Source organism: Heloderma suspectum, chromosome 5, assembly GCF_057233095.1.
Source record: "Heloderma suspectum isolate Gila_16-S chromosome 5, 16-S_ref, whole genome shotgun sequence".
Taxonomy (NCBI): domain Eukaryota; kingdom Metazoa; phylum Chordata; class Lepidosauria; order Squamata; family Helodermatidae; genus Heloderma; species Heloderma suspectum.
The window spans coordinates 96,366,661-96,382,830 of record NC_139462.1 but is presented as its reverse complement, the minus strand read 5'-3'; the positions used below and the strand labels follow the sequence as shown (position 1 = coordinate 96,382,830).

At 43.9% G+C, this 16,170-nt stretch overlaps 1 protein-coding gene across 4 annotated transcripts in view; it reads right to left on the bottom strand.

Annotated features, from left to right (window-relative positions):
- The window catches only part of LNX1 (ligand of numb-protein X 1), a 135,092-nt gene that overhangs the window by 39,535 nt on the left and 79,387 nt on the right, over positions 1-16,170 (bottom strand). For 2 of the 4 annotated variants that reach the window (XM_084856753.1, XM_084856755.1), the window contains 3 exons: positions 10,896-11,137; positions 8,475-8,630; positions 1,634-1,792 (listed from right to left, as the gene is read on the bottom strand). In XM_084856753.1, coding sequence (XP_084712879.1) covers positions 1,634-1,792; positions 8,475-8,630; positions 10,896-11,137 — 557 coding nt within the window. The remainder of the gene's footprint in view (positions 1-1,633; positions 1,793-8,474; positions 8,631-10,895; positions 11,138-16,170) is intronic. The other 2 variants (XM_084856754.1, XM_084856756.1) reach the window with 1 other exon arrangement.

Sequence of the window (16,170 nt, the reverse complement as noted above, 5' to 3'; positions counted from 1 at the left end):
ATTTTTATTTATTTATTTGATTGATACCTCGCCTTTCTACCAAAAATGGCACTCAAGGCGGCCTTAGGTTGGAACATGACTCAATTGTGGATCAAACCCAACAGCAAAAGATCAGTGTCACTGGTTTATCTGCATTTGTTCAGACCAATAGAAGATCGGACCAGACCAGATCAGGTCAGTAGATCAGACTAGTAGAAGATCAATGATCAGATCAAGATCGGACCAGCAGAAGATCAATGTCATTGGCTTTTCTGCATTTGTTCTGATGTTATCTTGGCTTTGAGGAAATCCTCGCATATTACCATTTCTCAATTTGAAGCTCCACTGTTTTGATGAAGAAATTCACTGTCATCCAACCTTTCCTCTATCAAACTGCTGAAGATTAGGCAACACTCCTAACACCATCAGTATTCTACTGAAGTTTTAACTACTTACAAAACCAGCATCATGTGTGTTAAGACAGGAGTAAGAACTGTTGCTGTTATTACTTGTCATTATAAAGGCACAGATTTCATATTTCTATTATCTGTTTCTGCAACTCATTTTGCAAATTATGCAGCAGCAAATTTGGGCTTTCCAAAGTTTGCACTCAATAGCTGCATGCAATCCTGTCTCTGTAATGAATGTACCTCTATAAAGTATGTTGGCAAACACAACTTTGCTGGATTCACAGATTGTCAGGTGCCTTTTGTTCTGGCAGAATCAGATGTTTTTGTTTCTGAATTTGCGCAAATGCACATTTGTGCAATTTTGTGCATGTAAAAATGCGTAGATTCCCCCATCATGTGCATTTTCACACTTTAGCCTAGGGGGAAATATGCATTTTTGGCTCTTTTAAAAAAATTTTTGCATATTTTTCTATGGTGAAATTTGCTGAAAATTCGAGATAGTTATAAAAGCAGTCTACAAGTCTGCGGAATCCACCCAAGAGGAGAAAAGCTGGTCTGCTGCAGGATCCACAGGTCGGATTCATGAGCATCTGAACATCTTGGTTCTGTTGCAGATTTCTCCAATATCCCTAACCCCAAGCATCCTCTGGTGGTGCCCCTCCTACACTGGAGGGGATCCCTGAGGGACTTACTTCATGGCAGCAGAATGGTGGGAACAGCAGGACTCTGATCACCACCTCATGACAAGCCAACCTTTTCCATTCCCAAAATGTCCTGGATTGGTGCTACCCCAGGGAGCATTGTGGGAAATTGAAATGGTGGCTCACCACCCAGGACTGATGGGAGGTCCCAGGGCTGGCAGCAGTGGGCCTTGCTGGGACACTGAGGCCCGGGCAGCTGCCCAAGGATGCTGCATAACGATGGCCTGCATGTATGAATCAGCCCTAACATTAAAAAGGACATTTCTCCAGTAGGTGTTTTACATTACTGGTTAAACTCAAAACCACTGCTGGTACTTAACTCCAGTGTAAACATTTTGCCCTTTGGATGCAAAAAATATGCTGACATGACAAACTCAGTCAAGTATCTCCATTTCTTACCTAATGCCAGAAGTTGGCTACATTCTAAATGCCATTCAAAACCACCTTGCCTTCCTGTCTCCAGTGTTCTAATTCTTTTTATTAGCTACTTTCCATTCTATTTTTAAAGCTTTCCAGTAAAGGAAAATGCTCACTCTTGCATACCTTTCTTTGCCCCCTTAAACTTCCATTTCTTACATATCGATGAACTGCCAAATCTAGAAAGAAGTACCCTTTCTGTCTTGCTTTTGCCGATTCTGCTTCGTGATTTTTCTGCATACGTTTGTGTTTTGTACACGAGCGGTGGTGTGGGGTACACTGGATCTGTCAATAATAATAAAATGTCAACTGTGTGCAGAAATAACTGGGACTCTGAGTCCAGAAGAATTATTATTTGCTTGTTATTGGTAGATAATTTTAACTGACATTCCCAATCGTACTGCTGTTACAATGGCAAACGACAATTGTCAGTTCACTTTCACACAGTGCTTCTGCTCATCTGGAAAGAGTTTCTAAATGATGCTATCAAACCTTCCCCCAACCCTTGTTGAAATATTATACCCAAAAGAGTTTTTCTGCACAATTTCCCAGAAAAGTTAATAATTTCTCCCCAATATTTGTATAGGTTTTATGAAATGAAGTCAACCTGATCAAACATATCACAGCCTTCCCAAACTTGGTGGCCTCCAGATGTTTTGGACTATAGCTTCCAGCATTCCTGACCATTGGCCATGGTGGCTAGAGCTGATGGCAGTTGAAGTCCAAAACATCTGGAGGACGCCCGGTTGAGGAAGGCTGACATAAGAATGAGTGGAAAGCACATCGTTCTGTGACAAATTACATTTGCTTTGCACATGCAAAGGTCTCTGTTTCAATTTCCTACATTTCCAGTTTGTTTGTTTGTTTGTTTGTTTATTTATTAAATTTATTAATCACCCATCTGGCTGGTCACCCAGCCACTCTGGGCGATGTACAACATGTAATAAAACAGTTTAAAACAATGAAATTCTACAATAAAAACATTTTCTAAAATACCCTAACCCACCCCAAATGCCTGCCTGAACAACCATGTTTTTAATGCACGACGGAAGCTCATTAAGGAGGGGTCATGACGGAGTTCCTTAGGGAGGGAGTTCCACAGAGTGGGGGCCACCACAGAAAAGGCCCTCTCCCTCATCCCCACCAGCCTAGCTGTCCTGGCTGATGGGACAGAGAGAAGGCCATCCGAGGCTGATCTTGTTAAGCGGCCTGTCTGGTGTTGCTGGAGGCACTCCTTAAGATAGGCTGGGCCGGAACCATATAGGGTTTTAAAGATCAAAACCAACACCTTGAATTTGGCCCAGAAAACAACTGGTAACCAGTGCAGCTCCTTCAGCACTGGAGTGATGTGATCTCGCCGGTGGCTGCCTTTAATCAGGCGAGCCACCGCGTTCTGTACCAGCTGCAGCTTCCAAACCGTCTTCAAGGGCAACCCCACGTAGAGCGCATCACAGTAGTCTAAACGAGAGGAGACCAAGGCATGTACTACCGATGGGAGCAGATGGTCAGGAGGGAAGGGGCACAGCCGCCGTATCAGATGGAGTTGATACAGTGCTGTCCGGCTCACAGCTGACACCTGAGCCTCCATGGACAGCTGGGAGTCCAAAATGACCCCCAGGCTGCAGACCTGGTCTTTCAAGGATAGCCGTACCCCATTCAACACCAGGTCAACCTCCCCCAGTTAAAGCAGGGGTGGACAACGTGTGGCCCTCCAGATGCACTGGCCTAAAACTCCCATCAGCCCTAGCCAGCACAGCCAATGGTGAGGAATGATGGAAGTTATAGGCCAAAACATCTGGAGGGCCACACGTTGTCCATCCCTGAGTTAAAGAATTGCAGACAGCTACACAGAAAATGCAGGGTTGAGGTCAGTTGCTGAGGTGGGAGTCAGAAAAGCCACAGGCAGTAGGTACTCTGACAACCAGGAAAGGGGAGGTGTCCAGGTTACAAGCATTTATATGGGTTCTGACCAATCCAGAAGCTTCATACTGCCTGTCAGTCACAAGGGCTGATGTTGTACATTCTTATGCCCTTCTCTGCCTGAAAAGGGTTCTGAGGCATTTGCACCCACACTTCCACGGTGCTCAAGAAGCTCAGGACATCAAAGCTCCTGATTCCAGCTTCAGAACCACTAGCATTTTACTTCGATAAAAAGTCCTTACTTCAGTCATACAAAAGTCAAAGTAAACTATGTTTGTAAGGGTGTTGCAGCAGATTTCATGGTGGGGGTGGGGATGACATTTTTAATTATTCCCACTTTTAATCCCCCCCGACCCCAGCGATATATTTTATCTTTTCCAAAGTAGTTTTGGTAGAATTGCTTAGATGTGATTATTTCGAGGTTAGACATATCTCCATGAATTTGGAAAAGATCCTATTTAGTTGGATCACTAATTACATTCCTCCTTTCTCTGCTCCCCTTTCTCCTTTGCAGAAGTAAGCTAAATCAATGACTTATCTTAAACAGTGGAAATCCCACCAGATTTCTTCTGTTATCTAGCTATTTATGCTCTGCTTACCACCAAGTAATCTGTCTGCTCCACCGAGATTGCTATTAACAGGGTTTTGCCATATTTGGGCTGCAAACCCAGAATCAAAACTGCCTCCACAGCCCTTGTCTGGTCCAGATCATAGAATCATAGAACAGTAGGGTTGGAAGGGGCCTCTAAGACCAATCTGTAGCATAAATTATCTGCAGTGTTTTGGTGGGTTTTTTGCATTTTTGGTTCTTAAAATCTGTAACAGTCATCCTCAAGTCACATAGAAATGAAGTAGCCATTCTCAGATATAATTGTTTGCTAGTTTGTTGGTTTGTTTTAAAACCAAGAATTCATTCTGAATTTCTGCTGTGAAATACAAGTGATGTTTGTACTGTTTCTGTTCAGTGAAGAGAGCTGGGGTTTGGATCAAATTCATGGTCTGGATAAAATTCCAAGCCTTAGAATCATATCATAGAATAGTAGGGTTGGAAGGGGCCTACAAGGCCATCGTGTCCAACCCCCTGCTCAATGCAGGAATCCAAGTCAGAGCAGCCCTGACAGATGGCTGTCCAGCCTCGTCTTGAACTCGTCTCCAGTGTGGGAGAGTCCACCACCTCCCTAGGTAATTGGTTCCATTGTTGTATTGCTCTAACAGTCAGGAAGTTTTTCCTGATGTTCAGCCGGAATCTGGCTTCCTGTAACTTCAGCCCATTATTCCATGTCCTGCACTCTGGGATGATCAAGAAGAGATGCTGGCCTTCCTCTCTGGGACAACCTTTCAAGTACTTGAAGAGAGCTATCATATCTCCCCTCAGTCTTCTCTTCTCAAGGCTAAACACGCCCAGTTCTTTCAGTCTCTCCTCATAGGGCTTTGTTTCCAGTCCCCTGATCATCTTTGTTGCCCTCCTCTGAACCCTCTCCAGCTTGTCTGCATCCTTCTTAAAGTGCGGTGCCCAGAACTGGACACAGTATTCCAGATGAGGCCTAACCAGTGCTGAGTAGAGGGGAACTAGTACTTCCCGGGATTTGGAAGCTATGCTTCTATGAATGCAGCCCAAAATGGAATTTGCCTTTTTTTGCAGCCACATCACATTGTTGGCTCATATTCAGCTTGTCCTCGACAACAATTCCAAGAGCCTTTCCATCAAAACTATTTATTTTGGAAATTCCAGAGAAACAGGATAAGCATGTGAGAAATAGTTACCTGCAATGCTCATCCTTCATACACCCTGGGATGCTTTCACACATTCCCATTCCCAGTACTTAGTTCATCCTGCTAGATCCAAAATGGATATTACTGCCTAGAAGCCAGGCTTCTGGAATCAGTATCTTGATTCGACTAGTAAAGGCTCATTTGAATAGCACAGATTAAATAATAATGGTCTAATTTCTGCCACAACAGCAATTTGTAGGAGCAGAAGTGTGGTAATTGATGCCTGCCACAAATCCTTTAATAAGGACCACTGTAAATCAGGAATGATTACAAAGATGAATGGCAGTATGATGCAATGGTTAGAGCAGTCTTTCCCAACCTGTTGCCCTCCAGAGGTTTTAGGCTATATTTCCCAGCATTCCTGACCATTGTCCATGCTAGCTGGGGCTGATGGGAGTTGAAGCCCAAAACATGTGGAGGTCACCAGGCTGGGGAAGGCTGTATTAGGATCTTGGACACGGACTCAGGAGACCCAGATTCAAGTATGCACTCAGCCAGGAAGCTCACTGCATGTCCTTGGGCATTACTCTCTCTCAGCGTAATGTACATCACAGGGTTGTTGTGAGGATAAAATAGGCAGGAGGTGGGGGTGGGCGGGAAGAACCATAGCCAGACCTACACACAGCAGTTTTACCGTTATCATACTGCAATGATAACTATTGGTGCACATGACACCAATGGGCACCAAGAGGTAGCACTGCAGCATGGTAATGATAAAACTGCTATGAGTAGATTCAGCCCATGTATGCTGACCTTAGCTCCTGGGAAGAACGGCAGGGTATAAATATAATACTAAAAGCCATCATCATCTTACATTGGCATGTTGGTTGGCGGAGTGGGGGGGAGCATAGTGCCAAAACATAGCTACACCTGGAAGGATAAAAATAACTCTTGGCAGGGCTGTAGCACCTCAGAGACTAACAAACCTGTTAAAGAACTAACGATTATTTAAGCTTTCATGGAATTCCCCCCCTCCGCCCCCAGCCATGCATGTATATATTTGTCAGGGTGGAAACTGAGCCGATAGAACCCCAGAGTAGTTCTGATTCTAAGGAGGATCAGCAATCCGTGGGAGAGGAGCCAGATCATCCCTCACAAGCACAGCAGCTGGCAGAGATTCCTCCTGCCGGCATTCCTGAGATAGTAATTCTAGCAGGGAGAAAGTGCTTGCTAGATGCTCGATGCAGACGCAAAGAGCGACGAGCGATGGAGGGCGCGGAAAGGAGGCGTAGCACCCGTTTGGCGCACAAGCAATGGCCACCTCCCGTGGACCCAAGGGAAAGAGGGAGGATCTCTCCCTAGCCCATAAGTTCAGGGTCTTCAAGTGACTCTCCTTCAAACGGGGATCAACTGCCTACTCGGCGCATAGGCCACTCTGCTGTTCCTTGCTTAGTCGCTGGTGATTATCATCTGAAAGAGTCATTAAGTTGTAAAAGGATTAAAGCCTTGAAAAGAATCCTTTCGTCTGTGTCTTGAGTTGGCTATTGGAGTCTACTGAAAGAGGCTGCTACGGCGCCTCCTGACAATATTCTTGCATCTGATGAAATGGACTCTACTCCACAAATGCCTATGCCATAATAAAAGCATTCGTTTTAAGGTGCCAGAAGACTCCTGATTGTTTTTGCTGCAACAAACTTAACACAGCTGCCCAACTGGAAAATCCTGGCACTGGAATTGCCCCCCAAATGCATTTTTCACTAATTGTCCACCCACCCTACCTTAGCGGGGATATACAGTATAGTTGATCAACTGCAGTATAATGAAGGACAATAGGAGCAAAACCAGCAGAAGGTCAAGAAGGCACTGAGATAGTTCTCGCTCACAAATGTATAGATCATACTTCCCAACCTGGTGCCCTCCAGATGTGTTGGACTACAATTCCCATCAGCCCCAGCAAACATAGTTGGGGTGCTGGAAAGTACCAGCTTGGGGAAGGCTGGTAGAACAGATTGTATATGAGTAAAATGAAGATTCCACCACCTCCTACTTTTTACTGGAGTCTCTAGGCTGCTCTAACACAGAGAGCTCTTACATGTCAGGTGGCTTAAGAAATACTGAACTGTTTCCAGTTCCCTGATGGCTTCTCCCTTCTCTGACTTTCTGTATAGACCTTGATAAAGGGACAAACCTGGATCTTTTAAGATCACACATTGACTAAATGTTTATTGTCAGGGGACATACGTCTAGACATAAATTGAAGCGAAGCTGACAGCTACCGAAAGGAAAGTTAAAATAATACTGGCAATTACGCCATCTGAACTACAGCTGACCTCAGTGAAAGCATGACATAGGAAATATAATTTTAGAAACAGCCAGCTCTTGTATCTTGACAGAATTAAATTAATACCAATTTTGATGGATGTGGAGGATTCTGGAAACTACATGGTAACAGCTGACAGCCAACAGGCATTTGGGCCTTGCTTGTATGTTGTTTCTTCAAACCCCAACTCCCCAGAAGTTCTTATTGTATAGCTGCAGTCTTTGCCTACAGTGGAGATGTAACGGGGCCCAGTTCTGATCAGCCATTTCTTCATACCAGATGTGCAAAGTGTATACCTTTCTGAGTTTTGCTTTATGTGGAGACATGAGCAAAGCCCCAATTTGATTTGAGTTGTTCTGATTGCTACCAAAATATGCACCCCGTTTCTCATGCACACATGAATATCTGCCCATGATATTAACATAAAGTTGCTGCAAGCCTTAGGGTCAGGGTATAAGAGAAGGACAAAGATGAACAGAACCTGCCGCATGCAAATGTATGCATGTACATGCATGCATGTATGAGTAGGCCAAGTGCTCTGTGTATGTTTTCAAAAAAATAAATTCCCTGAATTTTTGTGGGCCTCCGTTGCAAAAGGACTATTTTTCTTTTAGCCATAAAGAAGAAACAAAGGCTATCAGCAAATAAGCAGAAGTGGCTTGATCAAGATCCCAATCAATGGCACAATTTCAATGGAAAGTTCTCTTGTATAAGCGTATGCAAGAGCACAGTATTAATTTCTGTGAAGCTTGTTGCACAGAAGAAGATCCTGATAGACAGCATCTTGAGGGAGGGACAGGGCTAATATTCTCACATTAAATTTGTTTCCATTTCATGTGTTCTGCTTTGGGGAGATTCCTATACAATTCTCCACAAAACATGTTTTCTGTTTGCAGGTAATTTTCACCAGTTAAAACTAAACAGGCAATTCTTTAAAAATACATAATTGTAAGAATGGTACTGAATTCTCAGAGAAGCTGTGATCCAAATGAACAAACATGTAAAAATCTTTACCTTCCTCAGAGGCAACAAAACGTTCAACACTCTCTTGTTCCCGCTCAGAATGGTTAGCGACTGCACTGCCACTTTTTGTCCTTCGAAGAACACCGAAAGCTCTGTTTATTTTTTTAAAAGACCTGCTTCTTACAGTGGAACGTTCAAAATGTTGAGCTGCAGGAGAGAGAGAGAGGTTGAGAGAGAGAATAATGTTCAGGGTTGGGTTATGCAACCAAACCTTCATAAATACTTATTCTGAGAACTGCTACATGGAGATAACATTGGCCCTTACTTGACCATTACATATGGTCTATCATGTTCTTCCTGCCTCCCACGGACTTGAAGGCCTGAATATACGTTAGCAATTCTGCAAGAATTCCACAAAGCAATATTCTCCACTGACACTGTGTAATGTCACATTAACCAAAGACTGAAGCATTTGTCGCAGTGTAAATGCCATAGCCAAAGTCACATTATGGACTGCAAAAAAAAAAGAGAAAGAAAAAGAAGTATATTGAGAGAAGAGACGCACCTTTGAAAATAAGCCATGATTCTTCCCTGATTTCATTGGAATAACCTCTTATATGTTTGTTGCAAAACAACGGTAGTAAGCGATATTGACCTGGTTTGCATATAATGACAACCCATAGGTTATTTAAACCATGAGTTGTTTGGGTCAAGCGGCAATGAGCGAATGTGCTGCCTTCCAAGCACTTGTCACTTATGCTTTCAATTAACATGGTTTGTTGTTGGGTTAACCCTGGGTTGTTTAACCCCTAAACAACCCAGAATTTGCGGGTTCAGATGTCGCAATAACAATATAGGTACAGGGCATTCCTGGGTTGTAAACTGAAAGCAGAAGTGCCTGGCCATGGCAATTCCTGCGTTAAACAGCCCAGGAATTGCTGTTACGTGCAAATCAGGTCAATGTGTCTCCAAAGTCCTATTACGGTGCCATTCTTCAAACAATACATGCTATTGTCAGGGATGCTGAAGGGTTTTGTTCAGTCCACATTTCAAAGTGAAACTACTGTATCTGTACCTCCAGGACTAATGTGCAGATCGGGACACAGGTATCCTACTGATCTCGCAATTCTCCAGATTTTGCAATTCAGTTGTCAGCTCAAAAAACCAGAGCAAAATGCAAATAAAATGCGTATTTCAGGATAAAGTATGTTTAGTGGTGTGTACTTTAAGAGGAAATACATTCAGGACACAATCCTATGGAATCCACCCTGGGCACTCGTGAGCCTCCAAACCTGGAGGCTTACAAGTACCCTACGCAGAGCAGGAGGGGCATCATGCCTCCTGCTCTGCATTTAAGTTAGGTGGACCTTTTTGCCTGGATATAGACTGATCCATCCACTGCGAGCTATTATATGAGCGGCCTATTGAATTAACTTCACACATTCTTACTTTCGTTTAAGGCTGGTAAGGAACAAATGGGTTCTATGTTTAAGAATAAAAAATAATCATATATATGCTAGTGCTACTGCTGCTGCTACTATGACGATGACAAAGATGACTAGTACTACTAAACTTAGCTGTATTTTCAAAGTTTTCCATTTTTGTAGGCTGCCAAAGGGGTAGAATATTTTGTTGAACTGATAGCTAAATTTCCTGAATAATTGGTGTTTGGTTCAAAGCCGTTGAGCACCTTTTTTCACAGCAATTCTCATCTTTTGTGTCTCCAGTCCAGTGCAGTTCACAGATATCATTTGATATCAGTAAATCTCATAAGAAAGAGAGATGAGATACCATGGAGAAAACTGGACAGTGTTACGAAGTGATATGTGATGGTGGGATATTACTGAACTTGAATAAATAATGTAGGTCTACATGGTCAGATGTTACACAGAAAGTATATGGGGAAACAAATAGCTAGACCAAAACACACGGACAGAGTAATTGAAGACAAACAAACATTTGAAGGATCAGATGAGGCACGTGACTTACAAAGCTCCTGCATGCTTTGTGTATTCTGTGTGTCTCATTACTCAGGTCCTGCCACTCCAACACAGCATTACAAACACAAATAGCCTTTGGCCATTTCCTGGACATCTCTATATATGTAAAATGAGTAGAGAAATGTAAAGGAGTATGTGGTATAATTAAATCCCAAGCATCCATTCGCAATCGGATCATATTGGAATTTGGTCCGGAATGCTTGGCCTCCATATAATATTCATTTCCTTCCTCACTGTCCCTCTTTATTTTCCAGAACATTGCCGGCGCTCTTATCACATTTAAAATAATTGATGAACGCTCCTCTTATTTTGTACCTCATATTGCAGGAAGCTGATTTAGGCTCACAGATTACTACATCCACCTTCACAATTCATATTTTTCTCCTCACCAAAATAGTATTGAAAGTAGGGACACGTAAACATGTGGAAAGGAGGGGTCATTTTGAGAGAGGCGCTTCGCGCTGGCTCTTACTTCTAGTCTGGCTGCTTCTGTTAAGATCTGCAGAACTGGCTCCTGGCTGGTTGTCTTCTGCGGTGGCACTGAAGGCTGGATTAATTAGGCCTGGCTCATCTGTCATTAAGGCTATAGTGGCGGCAGCAGAGAGCTCTGGACCAAGAGCAGCTACAGTTAAAGCAGCGTTAGAATCAGGAGATCCATCCTGCGAACGTCGCTTTCGCTCCTTGGTAAGGCCATAATGAGATGCTCCTTTACATCTAAGGAAGGGGAAGAGAGACAGATCACATTATGAAAACTGTTTAGAGCTGCTTAAAACAAATGGAGACAGGCAATCTTTCTTTCAGAGAGTCGAAATCTGCCAAACCTGTTCAACCAGAGACATAATGGGACAGAGAAAATAATAATGATAATGATAACCAAGTGTATCCACCACAACATGCAATGATGGCTCTATTTGACCACCTTAAATTCTCTGAACAAATAATTGTCTGTCCCCAGACTACATAACACTAACAAGCCCAGCAGTTAACACTGATTTATTTTATTAAACAATGAATTATACTAGACAGCGAACACTATGAAAAGACGCCAGGCATGTCATGTTTTCCCAGGTATTAAAGAAGAGGGAGAAGGGAAGATAACATCCAATAATGATGGATTAAATTATTAATTCACATGAAAAGCCTACTTTGGGTGAAGAAACCCATTCTAGCAACACATGCCTGTTTGTAGCTGTCGTTCCCCCGCATAGGAAACACAGAGACAAGCCTAGCAGGTGACTGATAAAAACAAAGAAGGGAGTCTATAATCACTCTTTTGTCTTTGGACTAATGAAAGAGGGCAGTATGAGGCACAAAAGCTTGTTTGTGTCAGTTTATGTTTGGGGAAAGAAAAAGCTACACATAGAAGAGGCTGAGGAGTCCTGTGCCATGACAAACAGCATCTGTCATAGCAGCCATCACTTCACGAGTGGTGTTGCAGCTGCCTTCCAGATTCAGCATTCCCACCGCCTTTGCGAAAGGCTTTCTGAGAAACAATTTAAATTAGGCCTCCCTTGTGGCTCCACCTGTTTTCTAGGCAGAATTGGGATGCTCTGGACAATTGCAGGTTTAGGCCTGGTAACAAAGGCTCCTCCCATACAGTTCCTTCTTTCCCATCCCCTTCAGTTCAGACACTCATTTTCATGCCCCCTGGTTTCATGATTAACAGCGACATAATTCAGGGAGGGCACAGGGGCAATCTCTCTCCTGCCAGTGTTTCAGATCACATGCATTATTCTTCAGGAGACCTATACATCTGGTTATTATGAACTTTAAAAAGCATACAACCACAACAAATGCTCTTAAAATTCTGCTTCTTCTTCTTCTTCTTCTTCTTCTTCTTCTTCTTCTTCTTCTTCTTCTTCTTCTTCTTCTACAGTTTAATCTTGAATATAACCAAGTGCAGGACTTTGAGCTTTTGCTGTGAATTTGGCTTCCCACCCTGAAATTTTCCTGTCCCTGTCCCATCATCCTCATTGGACCCCCGGAACAAAATTATAGGACAGTGTTCTACTCATTCATTCATTCATTCATTCATTCAATTTGTATGTTGTCATTCAATATAAATATTCTCAGGGTGGTTTATGTGACAAAGATTAAAACAGTAAACACACAGTAATAAAAGGATGCAAGATAAAACGGTGGATAAAAACTAACGGTTTCGTCAGAAGTTAAAAGCCTGGGGAATTTTTTAAAAAAGTCTTTGCCTTGCTCCAAAAAGACAACAAAATAGGTGTCAGGTGAGCCTCTGTGGAAGTGGTGTAGCCAGGGCTGGACCAGGGGGCTGAAGTTCAGGGCCCCACAAGTGACCACGGAGAGATAGCAAGTGATGGGAGCAGTGGTAAACAGGACCGGTGTCAGCACTTGGGCCAGCATGGGTATGCCAAAGCTACTGGGACTGACACTGGTCACCATGGCTTGCTTGCTTGCTTGCTTGCTTGCTTTTCTTTCTTTCTTTCTTTCTTTCTTTCTTTTTATAATTGGGGCAACTGGTCAGGTATGTACATGGTTACATGATGCTCATTTTATCATGTTTCCTTGTAAAATGTATTATCCTTTTCTAAAACAAAATGGCACTTCTTCCCAAGTAAATGCATTTAGCATCAGGGCAACAGTAGCATTTTATTCCTGAGGTGATTTAAGTGAGTTTGTGCTGTCTGTCTGTCTGTCTGTCTGTCTTGTTGTTGGGTCTAACAGATCAGGAATGTAGGACCAGTTGTAATGCATGGGATGTCAAAGGGGGGGGGCGGTTAAAGAGAGAAATGTTAATTGTATGCTTCATAATTGAAATAATACACATGGCCATCAAAGAGGAGGGGGTCGTTATACCATGAAGGGTCTAAAATTAGGTAGTTACACCACTGCTCCCTAGGGAGAGAATTCTATAATCAGGTCACCACAAGCAAGAAGGCCCCTTTCCAGCAACTCTGACAGTTGGGGCACACAGAAAGGCCTCCAATGATGATGTCAGTGTATGGGCAAGGCTGGTATGAAAGAACATCCCTTCTGGTGCCCTGGCCTCAAGCCATGCAGGGCTTTAAAGGTAAGCACCAGTGCTTTGAATAGTGTTCAGAAACAGATGGATAACCAGGGGATATGTTTAAGAACCAGTGAGACATGTCCCACCAATAAGTCCCAGCCAAAAGGCTAGCAGCCATCTTTTGAACGACCTGAAGTTTTCAAAGGGAGCCCTACATACTTAGTGTGATGTTGCAGTTAGAGTGTTGCAGTTGGGAGACACAGGTTCAGCTCTCAACTTAGCTGCAAACTTAAGCCACCAGATATTCCACCTGATTCACAGGGTGGTTGTCAGGATAAAATGAAACAATGATCTATTGTAACCTAACTTCAGGAGTTGGGTGGTAGTGGTGGAAGACAGTAACAAAACCATGAACACAAGATATAATGATTCCTGATAGAAGCTAAAGAGACATTGTATTCAGGCAAGGACTTTTTCCCTAAATTGAGCAGGTATTGTTGAATTCTCGAAGAGGGATGGAAGGCACTCTGGAGTAGAGTGTCTAAGATAGGGATGGACGAAAGTCCCTTACCTGGTCCCGCAGCTTGCTTCGCGGTGGGGGGGGAGGCGCTCCGTTCCTCCCCCCGAAATTCTGGGTGGGGGGGAGGCGCCCCATCCCTCCCCGCCGAAATTCTGGCTGGGGGGGAGGCGCCCCGTCCCTCCGGCCGAAATTCTGGCCGGGGGGGAGGCGCCCCGACCCTCCGGCCGCGAATCCTCTGCTCTTGCCGGGTCGCAAATGGCGGTGGCCGTAGCCGCCGCCATTTGCGTCCCTGCAGTCAGCTGTGATAGGCTACGTAAATGTTTACGAAGCCTATCATGGCTGACTTTGGGGGGAAAAAAAAAGCACGTACGCAAATGGCGGCACCCATGGGCGCCGCCATTTGCGTACGCGCTTCCCCCCCCCAAAGTCAGCTGTGATAGGCTACGTAAACATTTACGTAGCCTATCACGGTGTTTTTTGAAAATCTAGCCGTGATAGGCTATGTACATCTTTACGTAGCCTATCACATTTGTTGTTGTTGGGGTTTTTTTACACTTGGAAATAGTGGCGGCGGCAGCCGGTCAGAAGACCGGCTGCCACCGGTGCTGCCGCCGAACCACCGCCGGGAGCCGCCGCTGCCAGGGACATTCGACCAAGGTAAGTCCCATCCCGGGGGGGTGGCGGACCGTTTCTCCACCAATTTCGGGTGGCCGAATGTGTTGGCATTCGGCCTCCCGGAGATTCGTGGAGAAATTCTCCGACATCCCTAAGATAGGAAAAGGTTATGCTCAAGGCTGCACAACTTGTGACTCTCTAAGTCTAATACAGCCCACCAGCTATGGAAGACCTCTACCAGAGTCTGTGTCTGCAATGTGATGGTGACTTGACTAAGGGCAACCAAACTTTAGAATTAAGACAAAGATTACTCAAATATAAATGCAGCCATTTCCACAACTTTTTGTTGTTGTTGTTCAGTCGTTAAGTCGTGTCCGACTCTTTGTGACCCCATGGACCATAGCACGCCAGGCCTTCTGTCCTCCGCTCTCTCCTGGAGCGTGCTCAAATTCATATTCATTGCATCGGTGCTGCTGTCTAGCCATCTCATCCTCTGCCGTCCCCTTCTCCTTTTGCCTTCAATCTTTCCCAGCATCACGGTCTTTTCCAGGGAATTTTCTCTTTGCATTAGGTGGCCAAAAGATTTGAGCTTCAGCTTCAGGATCTGTCCTTCCAATGAGCACTCAGGGTTGATTTCCTTCAGGATGGACTGATTTGACCTCCTTGCAGTCCAGGGAACTCGTAAGAGTCTTCTCCAGCACCACAGTTCGAAAGCATCAATTCTTTGGCGCTCAGCCTTCCTTATAGTCCAGCTCTCACAGCCATACGTTGCTACTGGGAAAACCATAGCTTTGGTTATATGAATCTTTGTTGGCAAGGTGATGTCTCTGCTTCTTACTATGCTGTCTAGGTTTGCCATAGCTTTCCTCCCAAGGCGGAAGCGTCTTTTAATTTCATGGCTACAGTCACCGTCTGCGGTGAACTTAGGATTAATTAATTAATTGTTACACTATACCATGCCTTTCCATTAAAAAATGCCAAAGTCGGCTTACAGTTAAATCCACAACAAAAACAAAAACAACTGATGTAACAAAGAAGCAGTTAATCCTCTGTGACAATTTCTCTCTCACACACAACGCTTGCATGTACACACACAGTTTTTACACTCCGAGAAATGCCTGGCTGCCACACTGAGAGAAACATTAAGGATTAATTGTATATTTAATGAGAGTTACACAATAACTATAAAAACAGGAAATTGCCTGTCACTTATGTCCAGAACCAACCCCATTCTGCCACTGCAATGGTTCAAAACATGTTTCTGCTTGTAACGAATTCTGCCTTTTAATCATTCTCTAATGGGTTTGCCCTACTTTCTGTTATTGTTATCTTTTCCTTGTGGCTAAGGTTAGCTGATGACTTTCATACAAATGCCCTCTAGGAAGAAAATGCTGAAACAGCAGTAGCCATTAATAAGACAAAGTTGCTTTAAAGTATGGAATGCATAGTGAAACTGTGAGAAGTGCCTCCTGCCATGCTGCTCCTATCTGGATTGGTGCTCCACCCCCATTCTGGGTTTCTCCAGTCACTTCCCTTTGCCTGGAAGGGCTGGCCCATACTTAAACTGATTTGCATGATACCTGCTTCCAAGGATTTACTCCTCCACTGTAAATAGTAGTGGAAACTCCCAGTGGT